Source organism: Schistocerca nitens, chromosome 7 (assembly GCF_023898315.1).
Source record: "Schistocerca nitens isolate TAMUIC-IGC-003100 chromosome 7, iqSchNite1.1, whole genome shotgun sequence".
NCBI classification, from domain to species: Eukaryota; Metazoa; Arthropoda; class Insecta; order Orthoptera; family Acrididae; genus Schistocerca; species Schistocerca nitens.
This window is the reverse complement of record NC_064620.1, coordinates 173860127-173877629: the sequence shown is the minus strand read 5'-3', so window position 1 is coordinate 173877629 and position 17503 is coordinate 173860127. Positions and strand designations below refer to the sequence as shown.

At 38.5% G+C, this 17503-nt stretch overlaps 1 protein-coding gene across 1 annotated transcript in view; it reads left to right on the top strand.

The window, feature by feature from the left end:
- LOC126194895 (centrosomal protein of 104 kDa) overlaps positions 1 to 17503 on the top strand; it is a 461734-nt gene that overhangs the window by 399929 nt on the left and 44302 nt on the right. The window contains exons 10-13 of the mRNA XM_049933248.1: positions 3096 to 3233; positions 5692 to 5823; positions 6890 to 7103; positions 13606 to 13799. Of these exons, the coding sequence (XP_049789205.1) occupies positions 3096 to 3233; positions 5692 to 5823; positions 6890 to 7103; positions 13606 to 13799 (678 nt within the window). The remainder of the gene's footprint in view (positions 1 to 3095; positions 3234 to 5691; positions 5824 to 6889; positions 7104 to 13605; positions 13800 to 17503) is intronic.

Below are 17503 nucleotides of genomic sequence, written 5' to 3'. Positions count from 1 at the left end.
TTCAAGAAAACCCTTGTTAGAAAAGCCACAGACATCTGTGGGAAAAAGTGCCATACCAAACGAGAAGGAAACACCTTGGTGGAATGATTGGGTAAAGACAGCAGTAAAAGATAGGAACATACTGAAAAGAAAATTAGACCATGAAAAACAGAAAACAGATGATAGAAAAAATGAATCAGCAATTGAACATCTAGCTCAGGAATACTGGCGAAAGAAACTAGAGATAGAGGAAGACTGTCAGGGAAGTAGGCAATTACTATACAAAGTACTAAACAGTAAACAAAATCAATATGTAAATGTCCCCGCCCTGGAAACAGACGACGGTAACTTAATACGAACAGAGGAAGGGATCAGGGATGAAATAAAAAGGTACTTTAACATGGTGCTAAATGGAGATGGGGACAACACTGTCATCAACAATTGTAGAGTAATTAATGAAGTCCAAACCAACAGATGCCCATTAATATGGTGTGCGGTAGAAACAGCATAAAGAGAATGCGGAATGGAAAGTCGACAAGCTGTAATGATCTCAGCTCACACATGATAAAGGCAGTTGGAATATTAGGCTTAAATTGGCTATTAGAGTGTTGTCATTGGTATGAAAAGAACACTAAATCCCAGAAGATTGGAGTAAAGGAGTCATCATCCCTCCGTTCAAGAAAGGCAATCGATGAAAATGTGGAAATTATAGAGGCATAATGCTGCTGTCACACACCCTGAAGCTGTTAGAAAAGATCATAGAAATGATCATTAGAAAGATAATAGAACCTTCACTCGAGGAAGAACAATGTGGATTCAGGAAAGACCGAAGTACTATGGATCTTATTTTTGCAGTAAGAATGCTGAAAGAAAAGTACTGGGAATATGGAAGAAATCTTGTGATTGTGTTTGTGAACATTGAAAAAGCGTATGACAGTGTTCAATTGAAACAAGAAATGGGAATATTTGGAAGACCTAAAGGTGCCAATGTGCTTAATCGATAAAGTCAAGATACTGTACTAAAAGTGTTACAGCTGTGTCCAGATGGGCAATGGATGATCAGTATGGTTTGAAACAAAGAGAGGTGTCCAACAAGGAAGTGCCACCGTGTCACCACTCCTGTTTATAATAGTAATGGACATCATCATAAAATCTATCAAGAAATTAGACAACAAAACAAATGCCCTAGTTGTTGCTGATGATTTGATAGTATGGGGAGAGGCAGAAGCTGAAGCATAGAAGAAACATAATGATTGGAACAACACATTCAAAAATTTGGACTAAAAATAAGTAACACAAACACAGTAGAAATGACTACCAACAGTCAAAGAATAACCTCAAATACATTTCTAGAAGGAGTCAAAGTAGAATCTGTTTCTCATTTCAAGTATCTAGGAGGCATTATCTTGAAAGACAGCACCATTAAGCAGGAAATACTCAGCAGGACACAGAAAGCATCCAGTTTTTATAGTCAAATCACAAATCTTCTCTGGGATGATAAAATGCCATGAAAAGCAAAAGTGACTATGTACCACATCTATTTTGTACCAGTCCTAACATATGATTTAGAAACATGTATCCTACCAAACAAAAACCTCAGCAGAATTCAAGCAACAGAAATGAGATTTGTTAGAACAGTGAATCAAACAACTAGAAAGGAATGAGATGAACAGAAAAGTAGCTGGTATTGAGGTTCCTGTTACCAGTGTCATAAGAAATGCAGGCTTCATTGGTATGGGCACATTATGAGAATGAATAGCCAAAGACCTGCTAAAAGGGTTTTCAACCTGAGACTCATAGGAAGAAAACCATGAGGAAGACCAAGAAAATACAGGATAGAGACTGTAGGATCAGATGTGGGGGAGAAAGGACAAAATTGGTAAGTTTTCCTGGAACAGAAGTGTGGGATCCTGCCCATTCGTCTCTTATAGGGTGCCTAGGAAGCTGTTTCTTGGATAGCTAGACAACATACAAGCAAATCATATTAATGGAGCTTATTACTGTAATTGAATTGACAGTACTTAACTTTAGTTTCTGCATGATGGGTCACAAGAAATTGGTGACATGCAAATAATCAAAGTCCTTTGGTATATACAATTTCCATCCAAGCTAATCACACAAGTTCACAAGTCACTGCTGTTGTTAATATCACTGTGGCTTTTCTAGTGCAGCTCTTCTAGTGCATCTTCTAGAGCCTCTCTTCTAGTCCAGCTGCGGCTAGGCAGCACATCACTTTTATTCTCTTTGTGTAGAGGCCGCTTCTGTTATGGTGACATCCTAGTCAGTGTGCTATTGGCTGACATTGTCTCACAGCCCTCTCTGCTGTATAGCTCTTGATCTTTGTGCCAACACTTGTCATTACACCAGAACAAGGAGATGTAGGAGTTGGTGAGCAAGCACTTGTACATCAAATCTGGGAAACTGGAGTTGGAAAGCGATGGTGATGATTATCAAATATAAACTGCCACTTCATACTTGATACTCTCATTACATGTGTGTCCTCTGTGGTAACCATGCAGTATGAATATAAATCACTGTCTGACTCTTCCAGTGTGTTTCATTCCCATAACCTGCAATATCTTTGCACAAAATGACAATGCCCAATACTTCTTGAACCAGCTGTGTGGTGGCCCTGAGAATGCTATGAGCCGAAGAAGGGTACACTGCCCCAGTTTCTTGTGAGCATATGCAGTGCACTTACAGTAGTAGTGAAATGACCAAAAAAGTAGGGGATACCCAGAAACATCAAAAAGTGTCAGACATTTATATAAACAGACAAAAAACTGAAACAGTGAGACAGAGGTATCAGATAACAATGAAATCATTATCATGGTGTCAAACATACCAAATCAGGAAGCTATGGTCAAACAATGAGGAAATTAAAGAGAAGTTCAAAGATGTTGGTAGTGACACTTAGATATTTTAAAAGTCTTGTGATGAACATAGTGGAATAAACATCAAATAATAGACTGCAGTGGTAATTTAAGAGTTGAAAATTTAATGAACTGCTATTTTATATACCAGTATAAATTCTGTTAAATGAAATCTGTAGACCTTCATTGTTCAAACTGTGTACATCACACTTTAATACAATAACTGTATGTTGTTCTGTTCAGGGTTACTTCAGCAGAGGTATCTAGAAGTGTAGAGCGTCTGCTCCCAGAACTATTGTCCAAATCTGGTGACACCACTCCACGGATTCATAATATGGCTGTTCACACCATACTCAGTATGGCAGACTGCCAGGAGGTCAGGTATTGAACTCAGTGCAGTAATGCTCACCAGTTGCACAAGTTGTGTGCTGTTGAAAAACATAAAAAATCTGTTGATCCTGCACGATCTCATCTCTTCCTTTAACATGCACATTTATTTATTTTCTTAAGCCTCTGTATGTCTTCCTGTGGAGCACATTAATCATACCTTGTTTTTCTTGTTTTGGTCACATTACACAACAGGATGGTTATTAGTGCTTGATTCAGTGTTTTTGTCCTCTTAATTGTCAAATATCTCCGTTTACTGCATTACTATGTTGTTAAAAACTTCCTACAGGAGCAAGACAAGATACCTTACAGTTTACAAGAAGAGTAGACACACTCAGAAGCCTCTGTTAAATATGCTAGTCTGCTTAACAGTAGCTTATGAAGAAAACCAGTATCCAACATTTTTATGAAAATCTAGGATTATAGCCTGTAAGAGTACAATTTTATACAGTAAAAAATTTCAAAATATGTCAAGATAAACTCTGTATTTCCTCTCGAGTTTAGACCAAATAAACTACACTACTGGCCATTAAAATTGCTACACCAAGAAGAAATGCAGATGATAAATGGGTATTCATTGGACAAATATATTATACTAGAACTGACAAGTGATGACATTTTCACGCAATTTGGGTGCATAGATCCTGAGAAATCAGTACCCAGAACAACCACCTCTGGCCGTAATAACAGCCTTGATATGCCTGGCATTGAGTGAAACAGAGCCTGGATGGCGTGTACAGGTACAGCTGCCCATGCAGCTTCAACACGATACCACAGTTCATCAAGAGTAGTGACTGGCATATAGTGATGAGCCAGTTGCTCGGCCACCATTGATCAGACGTTTTCAATTGGTAAGAGATCTGGCGAATTTGCTGGCCAGGGCAGCAGGCGAACATTTTCTGTATCCAGAAAGGCCCGTACAGGACCTGCAACATGCGGTCGTGCATTATCCTGCTGAAATGTAGGATTTCGCAGGGATCTAATGAAGGGTAGAGCCACGGGTCATAACACATCTGAAATGTAACGTCCACTGTTCAAAGTGCCGTCAATGCGAACAAGAGGTGACCGAGACATGTAACCAATAGCACCCCATACCATCACGCCGGGTGATATGCCAGTATGGCAATGACGAATACACGCTTCCAATGTGCATTCAACACGATGTCGCCAAACACGGATGTGACCATCATGATGCTGTAAACAGAACCTGGATTCATCCGAAAAAATGACATTTTGCCATTCGTGCAACCAGGTTCGCCATTGAGTACACCATCACAGGTGCTCCTGTCTGTGATGCGTCAAGGGTAACTGCAGCCATGGTCTCCAAGCTGGTAGTCCATGCTGTTGCAAACGCCGTCGAACTGTTTGTGCAGATGGTTGTTGTCTTGTAAAAGTCCCCATCTGTTGACTCAGGTATCAAGACGTGGCTGCATGATCCGTTACAGCCATGCAGATAAGATGCCTGTCATTTCGACTGCTAGTGATATGAGGCTTTTGGGATCCAGCATGGCGTTCCGTATTATGCTCCTGGACCCACTGATTCCATATTCTGCTCACAGTCATTGGATCTCGACCAACGCGTGCAGCAAAGTCACGATACGATAAACCGCAATCGCGATAGACTACAATCCGACCTTTATCAAAGTCGGAAACGTGATGGTACGCATTTCTCCTCCTTACACAAGGCATCACAACAAAGTTTCACCAGGCAACACTGGTCAACTGTTGTTTGTGTATGAGAAATTGGTTGGAAACTTTCCTCATGTCAGCAAGTTTTAGGTGTCGCCACCGGCGCCAACTTTGTGTGAATGCTCTGAAAAGCTAATCATTTGCATATCACAGCATCTTCTACCTGTCGGTTAAATTTAGTGTCTGTAGTACGTCATCTTCGTGGTGTAGAAATTTTAATGGCTAGTAGTGTAGACACCAACAGTAAAAATTTTTAAAACAAACACAATAAGAAGAGGGAGGGACCATATTTAATCCAATAGTTATCATACAGATAGAACATGGAATGAGTTTTGCCTTAGGATGCAAGTTGTGTTGCCATTGTCATATTGGAAGCAGAAAAACAAACAAAGCAGTGTTAAAAAACTTATACAGCAAAGCTTACACAAAATCAGTGGGTAGATATTGAGTTAAACAGAGAAAACCATTTATAAAATAAGAGAAAACTTCATGTGAGGCAAGCATTCACTGTAAGCAGGCAGCATCATGCTTACAGAGAAATAATAAATGTTGTTCCATATGTTTCCCTCCTTCCCTCTCTTCACTGCATTGCAAAAAGCCTTCAATAATTTTTTTCCAATCATAGCTTTTGTTAGATTTTTTTATGTAGCTTCACCATCTTTCTACATGTTTTACTTTGTTTCTCTCTTCTTATATACTCCTTCTTATCACTGAATTCTGTTATACTTTGTACTTAGTCCAATCAATCTTTAAAATTTTCCAGAGAGCTGCATATTATACCAGTGCACCTCACACGTCCATTAACAAGCAGCATACATCCTAGACTTGCTCTCAGCCGCATTGAGATGGTGGAACAGTTGGTTTTAAGCCACGGTATCTCTACAGACAAGCAAAGGTAATTTGCATTGCATTTTTCCTGTGTAGTATAAGTAAAGGAGGGTAGAAAAAACTTGTAATTATCAAGTATTAGCAGGCTGACAAATATATACAGAAACTGCCAAAAAACACAAACAGCTACAAACAAATGGATTAAAGCCAAGAACTGTACAGAACTGAATGTTACTTGTATCTGTACATTGTTGAATGAGGAAGCCCTGATCCTTTTGTATCAGTCGGTCTACTGTAGCTTTGTAAGTAGAAGTTTTTCTATCTTTATTTGGCATGTAAGTATTACTATTCTGCATACTTGATTAAATCAAAATATTTGACCATATTATTGGAAAGTAGCAAATTTTCAAATGTTGATTGAGACTTTGAGATAAAAATGTCTGTGCTTCCTTGATTTTGTAAAATGATGTTATGAAACAGCCATTATTTCCATGAATGTGGAAATAATCTTCCTGTTGATCTGTAATAATTCTTCTATCTGTGAAAATTGGATAGTATTCATCACATCCAGAGCATTTACCAATCTACATATTCTTTCTTAACACTGCAAAATAACAAGTCATTATTGCATGTGCCTTTATTGGCCCAGTAGGGACTCAGTAACTCAGATTCCATAAGCGTGCTCGTTGCTCTGCCAGTATCTTAACCTAGTATAATTCAACAGACTTAATTAGCATCCAGTGATCACTGATATAATAATGAAATCATTCCAGAGATTATTGTGCCATCATAAAAAACTTATTTCAGTAGTTGCCATCACAAATTACTCCCTTCAACTGACAGACAATATCTCACATGTACAAATCTCAAACAATGAGATCCCACTTTTGAACACATTGCTGTCAAATAACACTTTAATATACTTAATACACAGCAATATGCTTCATGACAAAAAAATTCTCTATTTCTGCCTCATCATTCCCCACCCCCTCCATCGGCCACCCACACACACACACTTTTTTCTTTGTAGCTGTATGTGTTTTTAATGTTAGACTGGAGGGGACACAAATGCTTAACATAATTTATTATTTTATTCACTGTTCATATGAGATGTTGTACCAACTATGTTTCAGTGGTTTGACATGCCGTGTACTTGCTGAGTTTGGCTCATCTGGTCTGCATCATCCTGCTGAAGCAGTGCGTAAAGTGGCAGAGAGAGTGCTCACGCTTGTGTATAGGGTCAATCCTCGACTTGTGAGGAAACAGCTGCCACCTGATGATGACATTACTCGGAGGAACCTTCTATATCGTCAGTTGTTTCATGAATTTGATCTCATTGACATGCAGGTGAATAAATAAATGAAAGTCATTCTAAATCATACAATGAAGGCTTTCATGACTGTTTGTCATAGCTGTTGAGGAATCTTGCACGTTGTGTAGTCCATGAAACATTTTCAGTCCTGATGTTTCGTCCAGAGCTATGTTGGACATGTGCAGACATCTTCAGCAAATAAGACTTATCTATCAATTTAATGGAGGTACTGTATCACTAAATTTCAGGGCCTCTTCTTTTCTATAAAATTATCCCCATGTTTACATATTTTGATGGCTTCTCTATATAAACTGTGTTTTTCCATGGAAGGAAGACAAACAGTGTTCTTCCAGTAACTGATCAGATTGTGAAGATTTTACAGAAACATAACGTCATGCCAGTTTTCAGACCAACAAGGAAAATACATCAGGTCCTCAGATATGTAAAGATGAACACCCTCTTCTATTGGCACGTAGGGTATACAAAATTTGTGTATGTGTGATAAGGTCTACATTGTAACTAACAAGAAAAGTGTAAATATATGACTGAAGAAACACAGAAGTCTTTGCCAACTAGGGAAAGCAGAAATATCAACTGTAGCAGAACATGCTCTTCAATCAGGAAAAATCATGTGAAATTTTTCAAATCCATAATTTTACCAGCAATGACAAACTATTCTCCATGGCTTCACAGAGAAGCCTTCAAAATATATAAACATGGGGATGATAAGAAGCAGCTAAGAAACTTGGTGATATGTGGAGAGTAGCTCTATAGAATCAATAGATAAGTTTATCTTTGACAGACAACAATCCGATAGTTAGGTTCAATTCTGACAAGAATTCTCTCTGCCAGTCATGTCTAAGCTTTTATCATGCCCTTTTTCACAATATTTATGTCACTCATCAGAGTCCAACCCATCAGTCAGCAAGGCTCATTGGAACAAGGAGCAGTAATGTAGATGTTCAACACAACTATAGACACACAACACCAGGAACAAAAATGTTTCATAGACCATGACCACACAATGTGGAAGATGAACTGGCAACTAAGTCACTCTAGATATTGTTTTAAATAAAGAGAAATGAAGCTGTGCACTAATCACTTGCAGATTTGGCAATGCCATTTATAAGTAGTTGCTCAACCTTGTGGATTAAGTGGAGGAGTGTGGTAACTGGAGTTAGATAAAATGGACTGTAGGGATGTAATGTGAGGTATGAGTGGAGAAGAAAGTTGATTTTCTGTAGCAAAATGGGGATAAAATAAAGGGAACACCACAAAATTAGAGGGTGAAGTTAGCTAGATTTTTTTTAGGGCAGAGGGGGATTGGGGGGGGGGGGGGTGAGATTAGAGGCTACAAGGCCTTTACAAGAGAGGAATGGAATGGAAATTGATAGAAGAGGAAAGGATAAGAAACAAGTAGGAAGAGGGTAGGTGAGAAGGACGAGCAGCAGTTCCCACCTGCATAGTTCAGAGAAGCAAGTACTGGGCAGAGGATCCAAATATAAACAGCTGTTGATGTCATTGGTACTGTAATGTGCAGCATGTTCAGCATTTGAGCATGTAATGTCACTAGCCTTTAGTGTGTCTCTTACTTATAGCTCACTTAATGGCCAGTTAAAATTTTGAATAAACATATCAACCATTCAGATATTTAAATTACAGTCAGTATCTATTTATCATCACACTCACACACAACTTGATCAGCATGGAGGCTGTGGTTATCATTAATGTTCCCAAAATCAGGTCAATGATCTGCTGAGATTACGGAGAAGCCTATCTATTTGTATGAGTGGCAACTAAATATTGGTTCTTTACATTTCCCCTGAATAAATAGCAGAAACTAACAGAGACTTAACTGAACATGACTGAACTCAAAAGCTGTTTAAGGTTGACTCATTGTTAATGTTCATTACTAAATGCTTAGGGATGACTAGGGGCAACTATCAGAATATCACTGAATCAATGTTTGACAGAGACTGAATGTATCTTTGCCCACAGTCACTGTTTAAAGACTCACTTAGCTAACTTTTTACAAAATGTTAAAATACAGGCCAATTATATATTTAAGAATAAGATAAAAAACAATGGTTGTAGGTAATACTTGTGTACATTTAGAAATGAAATTATTGGGCTGTCTATCGGATTGTTTTCTTCAAATGTCTCAACACTGAGTTCTACTTTTATGATGAGATTTTTAGGTATGAAATTTGTCCCACATTTTCTAGTTAAGTCCACCAAAGTTGTTCTCTAAACAATACATATATTTGACATATTTAATTAACTAACACATTTTCCCAGTAACAATGCATAATTTAGAGACAGAAAATTCAGAGCTATAAACTGGTAACACTGGATCACTGGATTTTTTGAAAAAGATTTCCATTTTAAAATTCAAGTAACATGTTTCTTATGATAACAAAAGTTTTTAACAGAAATATTTCCATAATTACAAAATTTTGAAAGAAAACAAAATGTTTTATATAGAAGAGAAATAGTGCTTCAAAATCAGGTATGTCAGTCCTGAAACAAACAATTGTTAGTGGGGTCAAATTTTATATTGTGATCACCAATTAAATGTAAATTACACTCTAGGCCAGTAAAGGTTAGACAAATACAGTTTGTAAAAGAATGTTGGTATTTCATGTACAAGTTTCATATAGATCGCATAACAAAGCAATCAGAAATATATTTATGTTCTGTGGGTGTGACAGCTAACAAACTGTCAGTCCACATGGATGGCCTCTGCCAAACTGTGGCCAGGAGACAGCTGGACCACCCAGTTACTGAACATGCCACCTAACATGATGTGCTACACGTTAACATCTGCTTCACAGCCTGTGCTATCTGTATTCTTCTGACCAACAAGAGCTTTCTCAGCTGTGTAGGTGGGAACTCTCCCTATCAATGAATCCTTGAATTCCATATCCCCTCTGGCCTCAACCTTCACTAGTCCCTGTTCAACAGCTGCCTATCTCATACTGTTCCCACTCCAGTACTACACGTGCCTTCTATCCTGTCAGCACACCTACATAGACCTTTTCCCTTCTCTAATTCTCTCCTTTCTCCTGTCTCCATCCTTCTCCCCCTCCCCCTTCCCCAGCACAGCCTCCTGATGCAGCACCTAACAGCCCTATCCTGTCCAACTACGTCCCTGCATGCTCCCATTGGCATCTTCACCCACCCCTGCCCTGCTATCCCTCCCCTTCCCCAATCTATGCAATCCCGCGCGCGCGCGCGCGTGTGTGTGTGTGTGTGTGTGTGTGTGTGTGTGTGTGTGTGTGTGTGTCTGTCTGTCTGTCTGTGTGTGTGTGTGTGTGTGTGTGTGTCTTCTGAAGAAAGACTTCCTCTGAAAGTTAAAATATTCCATGTAGTGAGTAACACTCTACTCTTTCCATATTACTGTTATTTTATTTATGCTAAAAGTGATATCAGAGCAAGTGGAGCTGTTACTACTGCATTTGAAGCAGTAAAGTTGGTGGTGAGCTACAGTTTGATGGGAGCCATTGATGCTGGCAGACACAGCAGGCTAATTATTAGTTGCAACAACAGATCAAAAATACCCTCATGAATTATATATATGCTGAATGCTGCAGAGTAAGCACAGTACAGCTGGTGCATTATGTGACTGCTTTCACATTTAGTCCTGTAATCGAACTGGATAGAACTGCCTGCTGTGGAATGTGGTGGGTGGGTGTATGGGACATGTCTTTAAACCAGATTTCCTGCAGAGGAGTGACATGTAAGTGCAGGAGCAGGGCTGGTATAGGTATGATGGGTGGGTGACAGGACTACTTTGACTGATGAAGGTAGGATTTTGGATGGCATATTTCACACTACAAGGCACTAAAAGAAGTATTCAAAGCTCTGGATAAAGGTGTGATTTAATGTCACTGTGTCTGGATAATATTAAGTGATGAGCATTCTGAGTGATGCCTGTTTCACAATGACAATAGGTTTGTTGGTGTTTTATGAAGAGATAGCACAGAAAATCTGTTTTTGGGTTACAAAGTAGGACATTGTGTGTCAGAATATTTGGATAACTCCTGCTTTCTACTGTAGATGCAGCACCTATAGGTCCCATGGATTCAATGGAGTAACTTTCTGGCTGTTAGAGCATTGAATATGGACAGAGGTTTATGCATAATCACTTGAGAAGTTCGAGATCAACATCAGAAAAGGTGACTCACTGAGGCAAGGAAGACAATGTGAAGCAGATCTGTGGGTAGGAAAGAATATAAGCTGTCCTCATTGTGGGTCCACATCATGTGGATGTCATCAATGAATCTGACCACACAAGGGATTTAAGGTGTTGAGTGGAAAGGAAGAATTTCTATAAGTGGCCCATAAACATGGCAGTTACACAGATCTTTTTTATAGATTTGGCATTCAAAGGAGAAATAATTGCGGATCAGAATAAGGTTGCATTGCAGCAAAGTCAAGGGGGATCTTGGCATACATGGATGGAGTGTCCACAGTGAAAAGCAAGGGTTATGGTCGTAACAGGCTGAAAACCATGGTAAGGCAACAGATGAAAGAAGTTTCTGGGGAATGTGGGAGGTGAAGTAGGTCATCATGCCACTGTCTTGGGACTGTGAGGAGTTGAATAGGCAGTTGGATGGTTTTGGTAATAGCAGTTATCTCATAAAATTAGCTTGCATAGTTTCATCAAATGGTGTTGAGAGAGTTGTTCTAGCAAAAGTCTCAATCTCAAAGACAGGATGCAGGCAGTTGCACTCACAGAGTCATAAGATTTTGTAAAAGGAGCAGAAGCAGTTAAGTAAGGTCTGTGCTTGGATGGCGTGATTGTGTACGACCAGACTGGCAAAGTTCTTAGAATTTGGATTCTGAAGAAGTGAAATCATTGTGAAAGGATGGATGGCAACCAACCAAAGGAGTTCAGGAAGAGTGTTTGGGACTCTCTTTGGATTGAGTGAAGCCAGTGTTTTTGAACTGTTAGAGTCAGAATGAGCCAGGGTTCACTTATGACTGGTAGAAAACAAAGTGTGTTGAAAGAGGAATCAAGAATGAAAATGCAAAAACATAATACTTTTGAAAATAAGTGAATGCTGTAATGTTAAACGGAGACAGGAGTCAAAAATTTAATGAACCACCATAGAAAGTTAGAAAGGACATATTAAAAATGTTCACTTGGTAAGCTGTGTCTAAAATTTAAACAAATATTCACAATTAAGAATCTGAGCTGCTGGTATCTTATGTAATGTATATTGACAGAAGAAATGAGAGTAAGAGTCCAGAAGAAAAAAATCCCAATAATAAAATAAGTGCCTTGCCAAGAGAGTATTGTGCTTCAGTGTGGCAATGGTTTATATAATTGGCTATTATAAAAGTAAGCATTAGATCTGAGCAACAATGGGTGACCAGTATAGATATGGAAAGAAGCAGAATGTTTTGTGTGCCCTACTTCAATCAACTGTATGTGAGTTGCTGCCTATCTTCATTTTTTGCTTATTGTTTCCATCATGGAACTTCCATTAATGTAGTAAATATTATCTTATCATGATCTAAATCAGCTATTGGAAATAATGAGCATTATTAATAGAACTATACCACAATGACTACACTTGAAAAAGCTGTTTTTGTAAAATAACTTATTTTTTCTGTTGTAGTTTTATATTATGTACTTTCCCTGCAACTGTTTTTGTAAAATTATTGTTATGTCTAATGTCTGCTTTCATAAAGTAACTACTACATTCTATGAAAATACATTCGTATATTCTTTAAGTCATTTCACATCCTAGCATTTCACACTCATTAAAGGATCTAAGGAATATGTAAATAAACAAAATAAAAAAATACAAACAAAAAAAAGGTGTAGAGTATATGTATAAAATTACAAAACTTTTATATATTAATAGTAGTTATATAGCAGCTGCCAAAACAAGAACAACTTTGGTTGTACTCAGAGAGTACAAATTACAAAACACAGTTGATCTCATTCCCTTGGCACCGAAATTATTTTAATGTTTTAAAGGAAAGACATTAAACTACATTTTCTAAATTTTTCCCCATATCCATTATTCCAGTTATTTCTATTTTGACACATTACCTTGAAACTGTTAACATTTAGTTTTTTATTTAATTTGAAATGCACTTTTGTTTTCTACACCGTCAGCTTCCCCAGTTTTTGTACTGGAACTGTGGTAATTATGAAATATTTAGAAAAATTAGGAAATCTGATTGTGAATGAATCAATGTACATGACAGTTTCCGATCAATACTTTATCATACCTTATGCTGCATGCCTGTGAACTTTTTTAGATACATCCAACTGCTTGTTACATCTGCGAAGCTTAACTAATTTTGTTACTTTGGTTTACCATTACAGCAAGTAATTATTTAAGAAAGTGAACTGAGTACCATCAAAAGCAATACAGTGGGTAGTTTTCCTAATGCAGTGTCAAATGATCCATGTAACAGCACACAAAAAAAAAAAAAAAAAAAAAAAGAGGAATAGTAACAAAATTTCACAATATTTTCTTGTTTGTTGATGAATGATTTATGGCAAAACACTTTCAGCGGAAGAGGGAGGTCCTAGAAAGAAACAGGCAAGTGGTTCGCGCAGCTGCACAAGTTACAAACGTGTCTACAAGTCCTACAAACAATGCAAATGTCAACAAATCACCTGGCCATCAAACAGGTAGCAGTTCCTCATCAGCAAGTATAATAACCTCACCAAGCGATGCATCTCAGCAAGACGTCAGTGATGACAAGTAAATATATTTAAGTACAAAATAATTTCTAAGGAGTCAAGTAGCTTTCCTGTGTAGCTCCTCTAAAATGATTCTACTGTTGTCTCTGTGGAAATGCAGTTCTGAAACTAATAAATTAATTAATTAAATATGAAAATATCTGATCAGCGTCTATATTACTAAATGGCATACCCAGTGCATGGCTCCAGTTACAAGTTGCCTCTCTAACAGCTTCCAGTGGAAACAAAAACTTGATTTTTAATATTTCATATAGTTATTGACTGACTTTAAAAATTTAAAATACTATCATAATCTACTCATTAAAAATCATAATCTGATGTTAAAATTTTAACACAGTAATACAAGTATCACAATTAGAAACTCTGTATAAGTCTCACTCAGATTATATTCATTGAGCATTTGAAAATGAGAGCACTTAGCAACTTCCACAAAATTTTAAACACAATTTCAAACATTTCTAAACTTTTTCTCACTATATGCATGACATCAAGTATTTAACACAAAAAATTCCAGAAATCGATTTTGACACTTCAACTGTAAAGGACAAATATATAATGAGGCTTAAAAAAGCAACTTCTAGATTAAAACTAGGCACTTGTAACCGGGATATTAACCTAAATGAAGCACTGTTCAGCTTGAACTTTACAAGAAGCACAGAACATCCACTTGTTTATCAGAAGAATAACAGAAATAACATTTTAATTGTTGCAGTTTATGTGGACAACATGTTAATTTTCAGTAATACTCTACCAGGGAAGGAAATCTTCAAAAAGAAACTCAAAGAGTAATTTAAATGGAGAGAGCTCAGACAAGTGACAAATTGCTTTGGCATCAGAGTCACAAGAGATCACAAAAGAGTCTAGTGGGTGGATCAGTCTCATTATATAGAACAAATCTAAAATAAATACAACATGAAGGATTGCACTTCAATGTTGATGTATGCACATATGGGAACAAGACCTGACCTCGCATATTCAATCATAGTTGCTAAGTTGTTTCAGCACCACAGTTGCCTTATCAACTACTGAAGCTAAATACATGGCCCTAGCCTGAGTTTGTCTTGAGAGACTCTGGCTACAAAGGTTAATAAAAGAAATCTGTTCATGTCCTGAAAGTGGCCAGTTAAACTTTATTGTGGTAACAAAGATGCAGTTGACTTAACCAAAACAAGTGGTTGCAGTGGAAGAACCAAGCATATCAATATCAGACTTAATTTTTATTAGAGAAAAAAATAGACTTAGCTCAAGTTACAGTAGAACAAATCCTGATGGAGCAGATGCTTACTGTTATGATGACTAAGTCACTGTCAAGAATACAATGTTGATGGGATCTGCATAATTGAAACTGATCGACTTAAGAATACTGATTAATCCAATGCCAAAGGATTACACTTAACAAACACTCTTTATTCAATGAAGGCAAGAGGTTAATTGACATGTAACACAGAGTGGCAGTTCAGAATAGTATATAAAAACATAAAAACACAGGAACAAATATCATGCATGGAGAAGGCAAAAGCACACACCAGAAAAAATCAGTTTTCCTGGTGCTGATTGCGGGAGTCTTTGACAGCCACAATTCACTTATTACATGTGAAAAACACACTGCCTACCATGATGGCTGCAATTCACCTGTTACACCATGTGACACTGCACCATGCACACACTGTGTGAGCACTTCATTTCTGTGCGCTAGCGTGTAACAACTTCCTCAGAAGAAACTGTGCATCAGTATCAAGGAAACAGGCAGGGAAGTGAACACCACATCTGGAGCAGTTCACTCAAATAGATGGATGTTCTGTGGATGGCTGTAGTGGTGGTGGTGGTGGTGGTGGTGGTGGTGATGATGGTGGTGATGGTGTTGCTTGGGGCTTTTTCTGGCACGTTCTGATGTCTCTATTGGGTAGTGGACTGTGATATTTCTTGAAAATTCGGTACAGGCTTGACTCTGTTCACGGAAACAGTCATTGGTTTACTGTTCACCAATTGTCTGCATACTTCTCCATAATGTGCAGTATGGACCAGTGGTTGGAGGCTGCAATGGTGGTTTTACATTGTTGGTGCAGACTGTGACATGAGAACAGTGATCCAGGTCCTGGTGCAGGCAGCGTGCTGTGACGTGAAGCCTCGGAGGATGGATCTATGTAACAAGGTTCCACAGGTGATGTGAGAAATCCAGATGGTCTAGTGCAGATATTTTCATTGTATCAGCATTGACAAATCCACCAGACAGACACAACGTCCCTGTGTAGACCATCTCCATGGTCAAAGAATCAAAGTCAGCTTTATAAGTTGTTTGTAGGCCAAGTAGAACCATTGGAAGAGCTGAAGTCCATGTGTTTCCATGGCACATGAGCATCATCTTCAGGGTATGATGCAAGTGCTCAACCATGCCATTGCTAGTGATATGGTAGCTGGTGGTATTGTGGTGGATCTACCTGCAAAACTTGGCAAGCCAGTTGAATGGGTCCAACTCAAACTGCCATCCATGGTTGGTAGTGTTATGCTGCGGGCACCTAAGCCTCATTAACCACACTGACACAAAGGTAGAGGCTAACATTTCTGTAGTAAAATTGGCACTACTTTTGCCCAGTGGGTAAAACAATCAGTCGTTGACAAAAGGTAGCATTGACTGCTCAAAGGAGGAAGTCCCACAACGTATAGATGTACATGGGCAAAACATACAATTGTATCTAGAAAGTTGCCAACTCAGACATGCATACACCTTTGGTATTGCAAACATGTCCTTGTCCATTCTCAACAGCCCTTTTCCATGCTTGGCCACACAAAGCAGTGGAATAGGGGTTATGAATTCTGTTGAAGGCTTGTCTTGGTTACCGGTATCCATGAGAGACATTGCAGTAGAGCTTGACATCTTCTCTAGGAACTGCAGTTCTAATGATGACGCGTCATTGTCAAGAAATGTTTGGAGTTTCTCATCTTCTTCTTGTCCTCAGGCCAACGGAAAAAAGTGGATAGCACTCATCATGAAAGACAGTCACTACATTATCAATACCCAAAAAGTGCTGGATGTCAGTAGTGAACTGGGCTATGAACCCTAGGTGGTTGAATTGGTGAGGAGAACAGTTGGCATTGTTCCACTTGAATGCAAAGGTCAGTGGTTTATGATCTGTGAATATTGTGGACATTCGAGCTTTGGTTTGAGGGTGAAAGTATTTCTCCTCTTCAAATACTGCCAGGAACTTGTGGTTGTAGGTGCTCCACTTTCTCTGAGATGGTAACAGCTTTCATGAGAAGTATGAAGTGGTTGCCATAAACCTTGCTCCAGAGTGTAGCACCACACTGATAGCCATCTGTCTTGCATCCACTGCTAATGCGAGAGGTGCATTGAGCTAAGGGTGAGCTAGAAGCACTGTGTCAGCCATTCTGTATTTCATGGCTTCAAATGCAGAACACATAGACTGAGTCCTCTGCACTGGGGAGTTGCTTTTGTCTTAGGACCAGTTAGTGCTGCTGTCAATGGTTCCTGCTATTATGGTGCACGAGACAGACAGCAACGATAAAAATTCAGCATACCAAGGAACTAACTCAATTCCTTGATTTTCTCTGGCCCAGGTAACTGTAAAATCACACCTGTCTTCTCATTCAGAAGTAGGGATGCCACAGCAGGATTCTACGTCCCAAGAAGGTTGCTTCAGATTATCCGAAAACACAATTGGTGATGTTCAAGATGACTCTGTAATG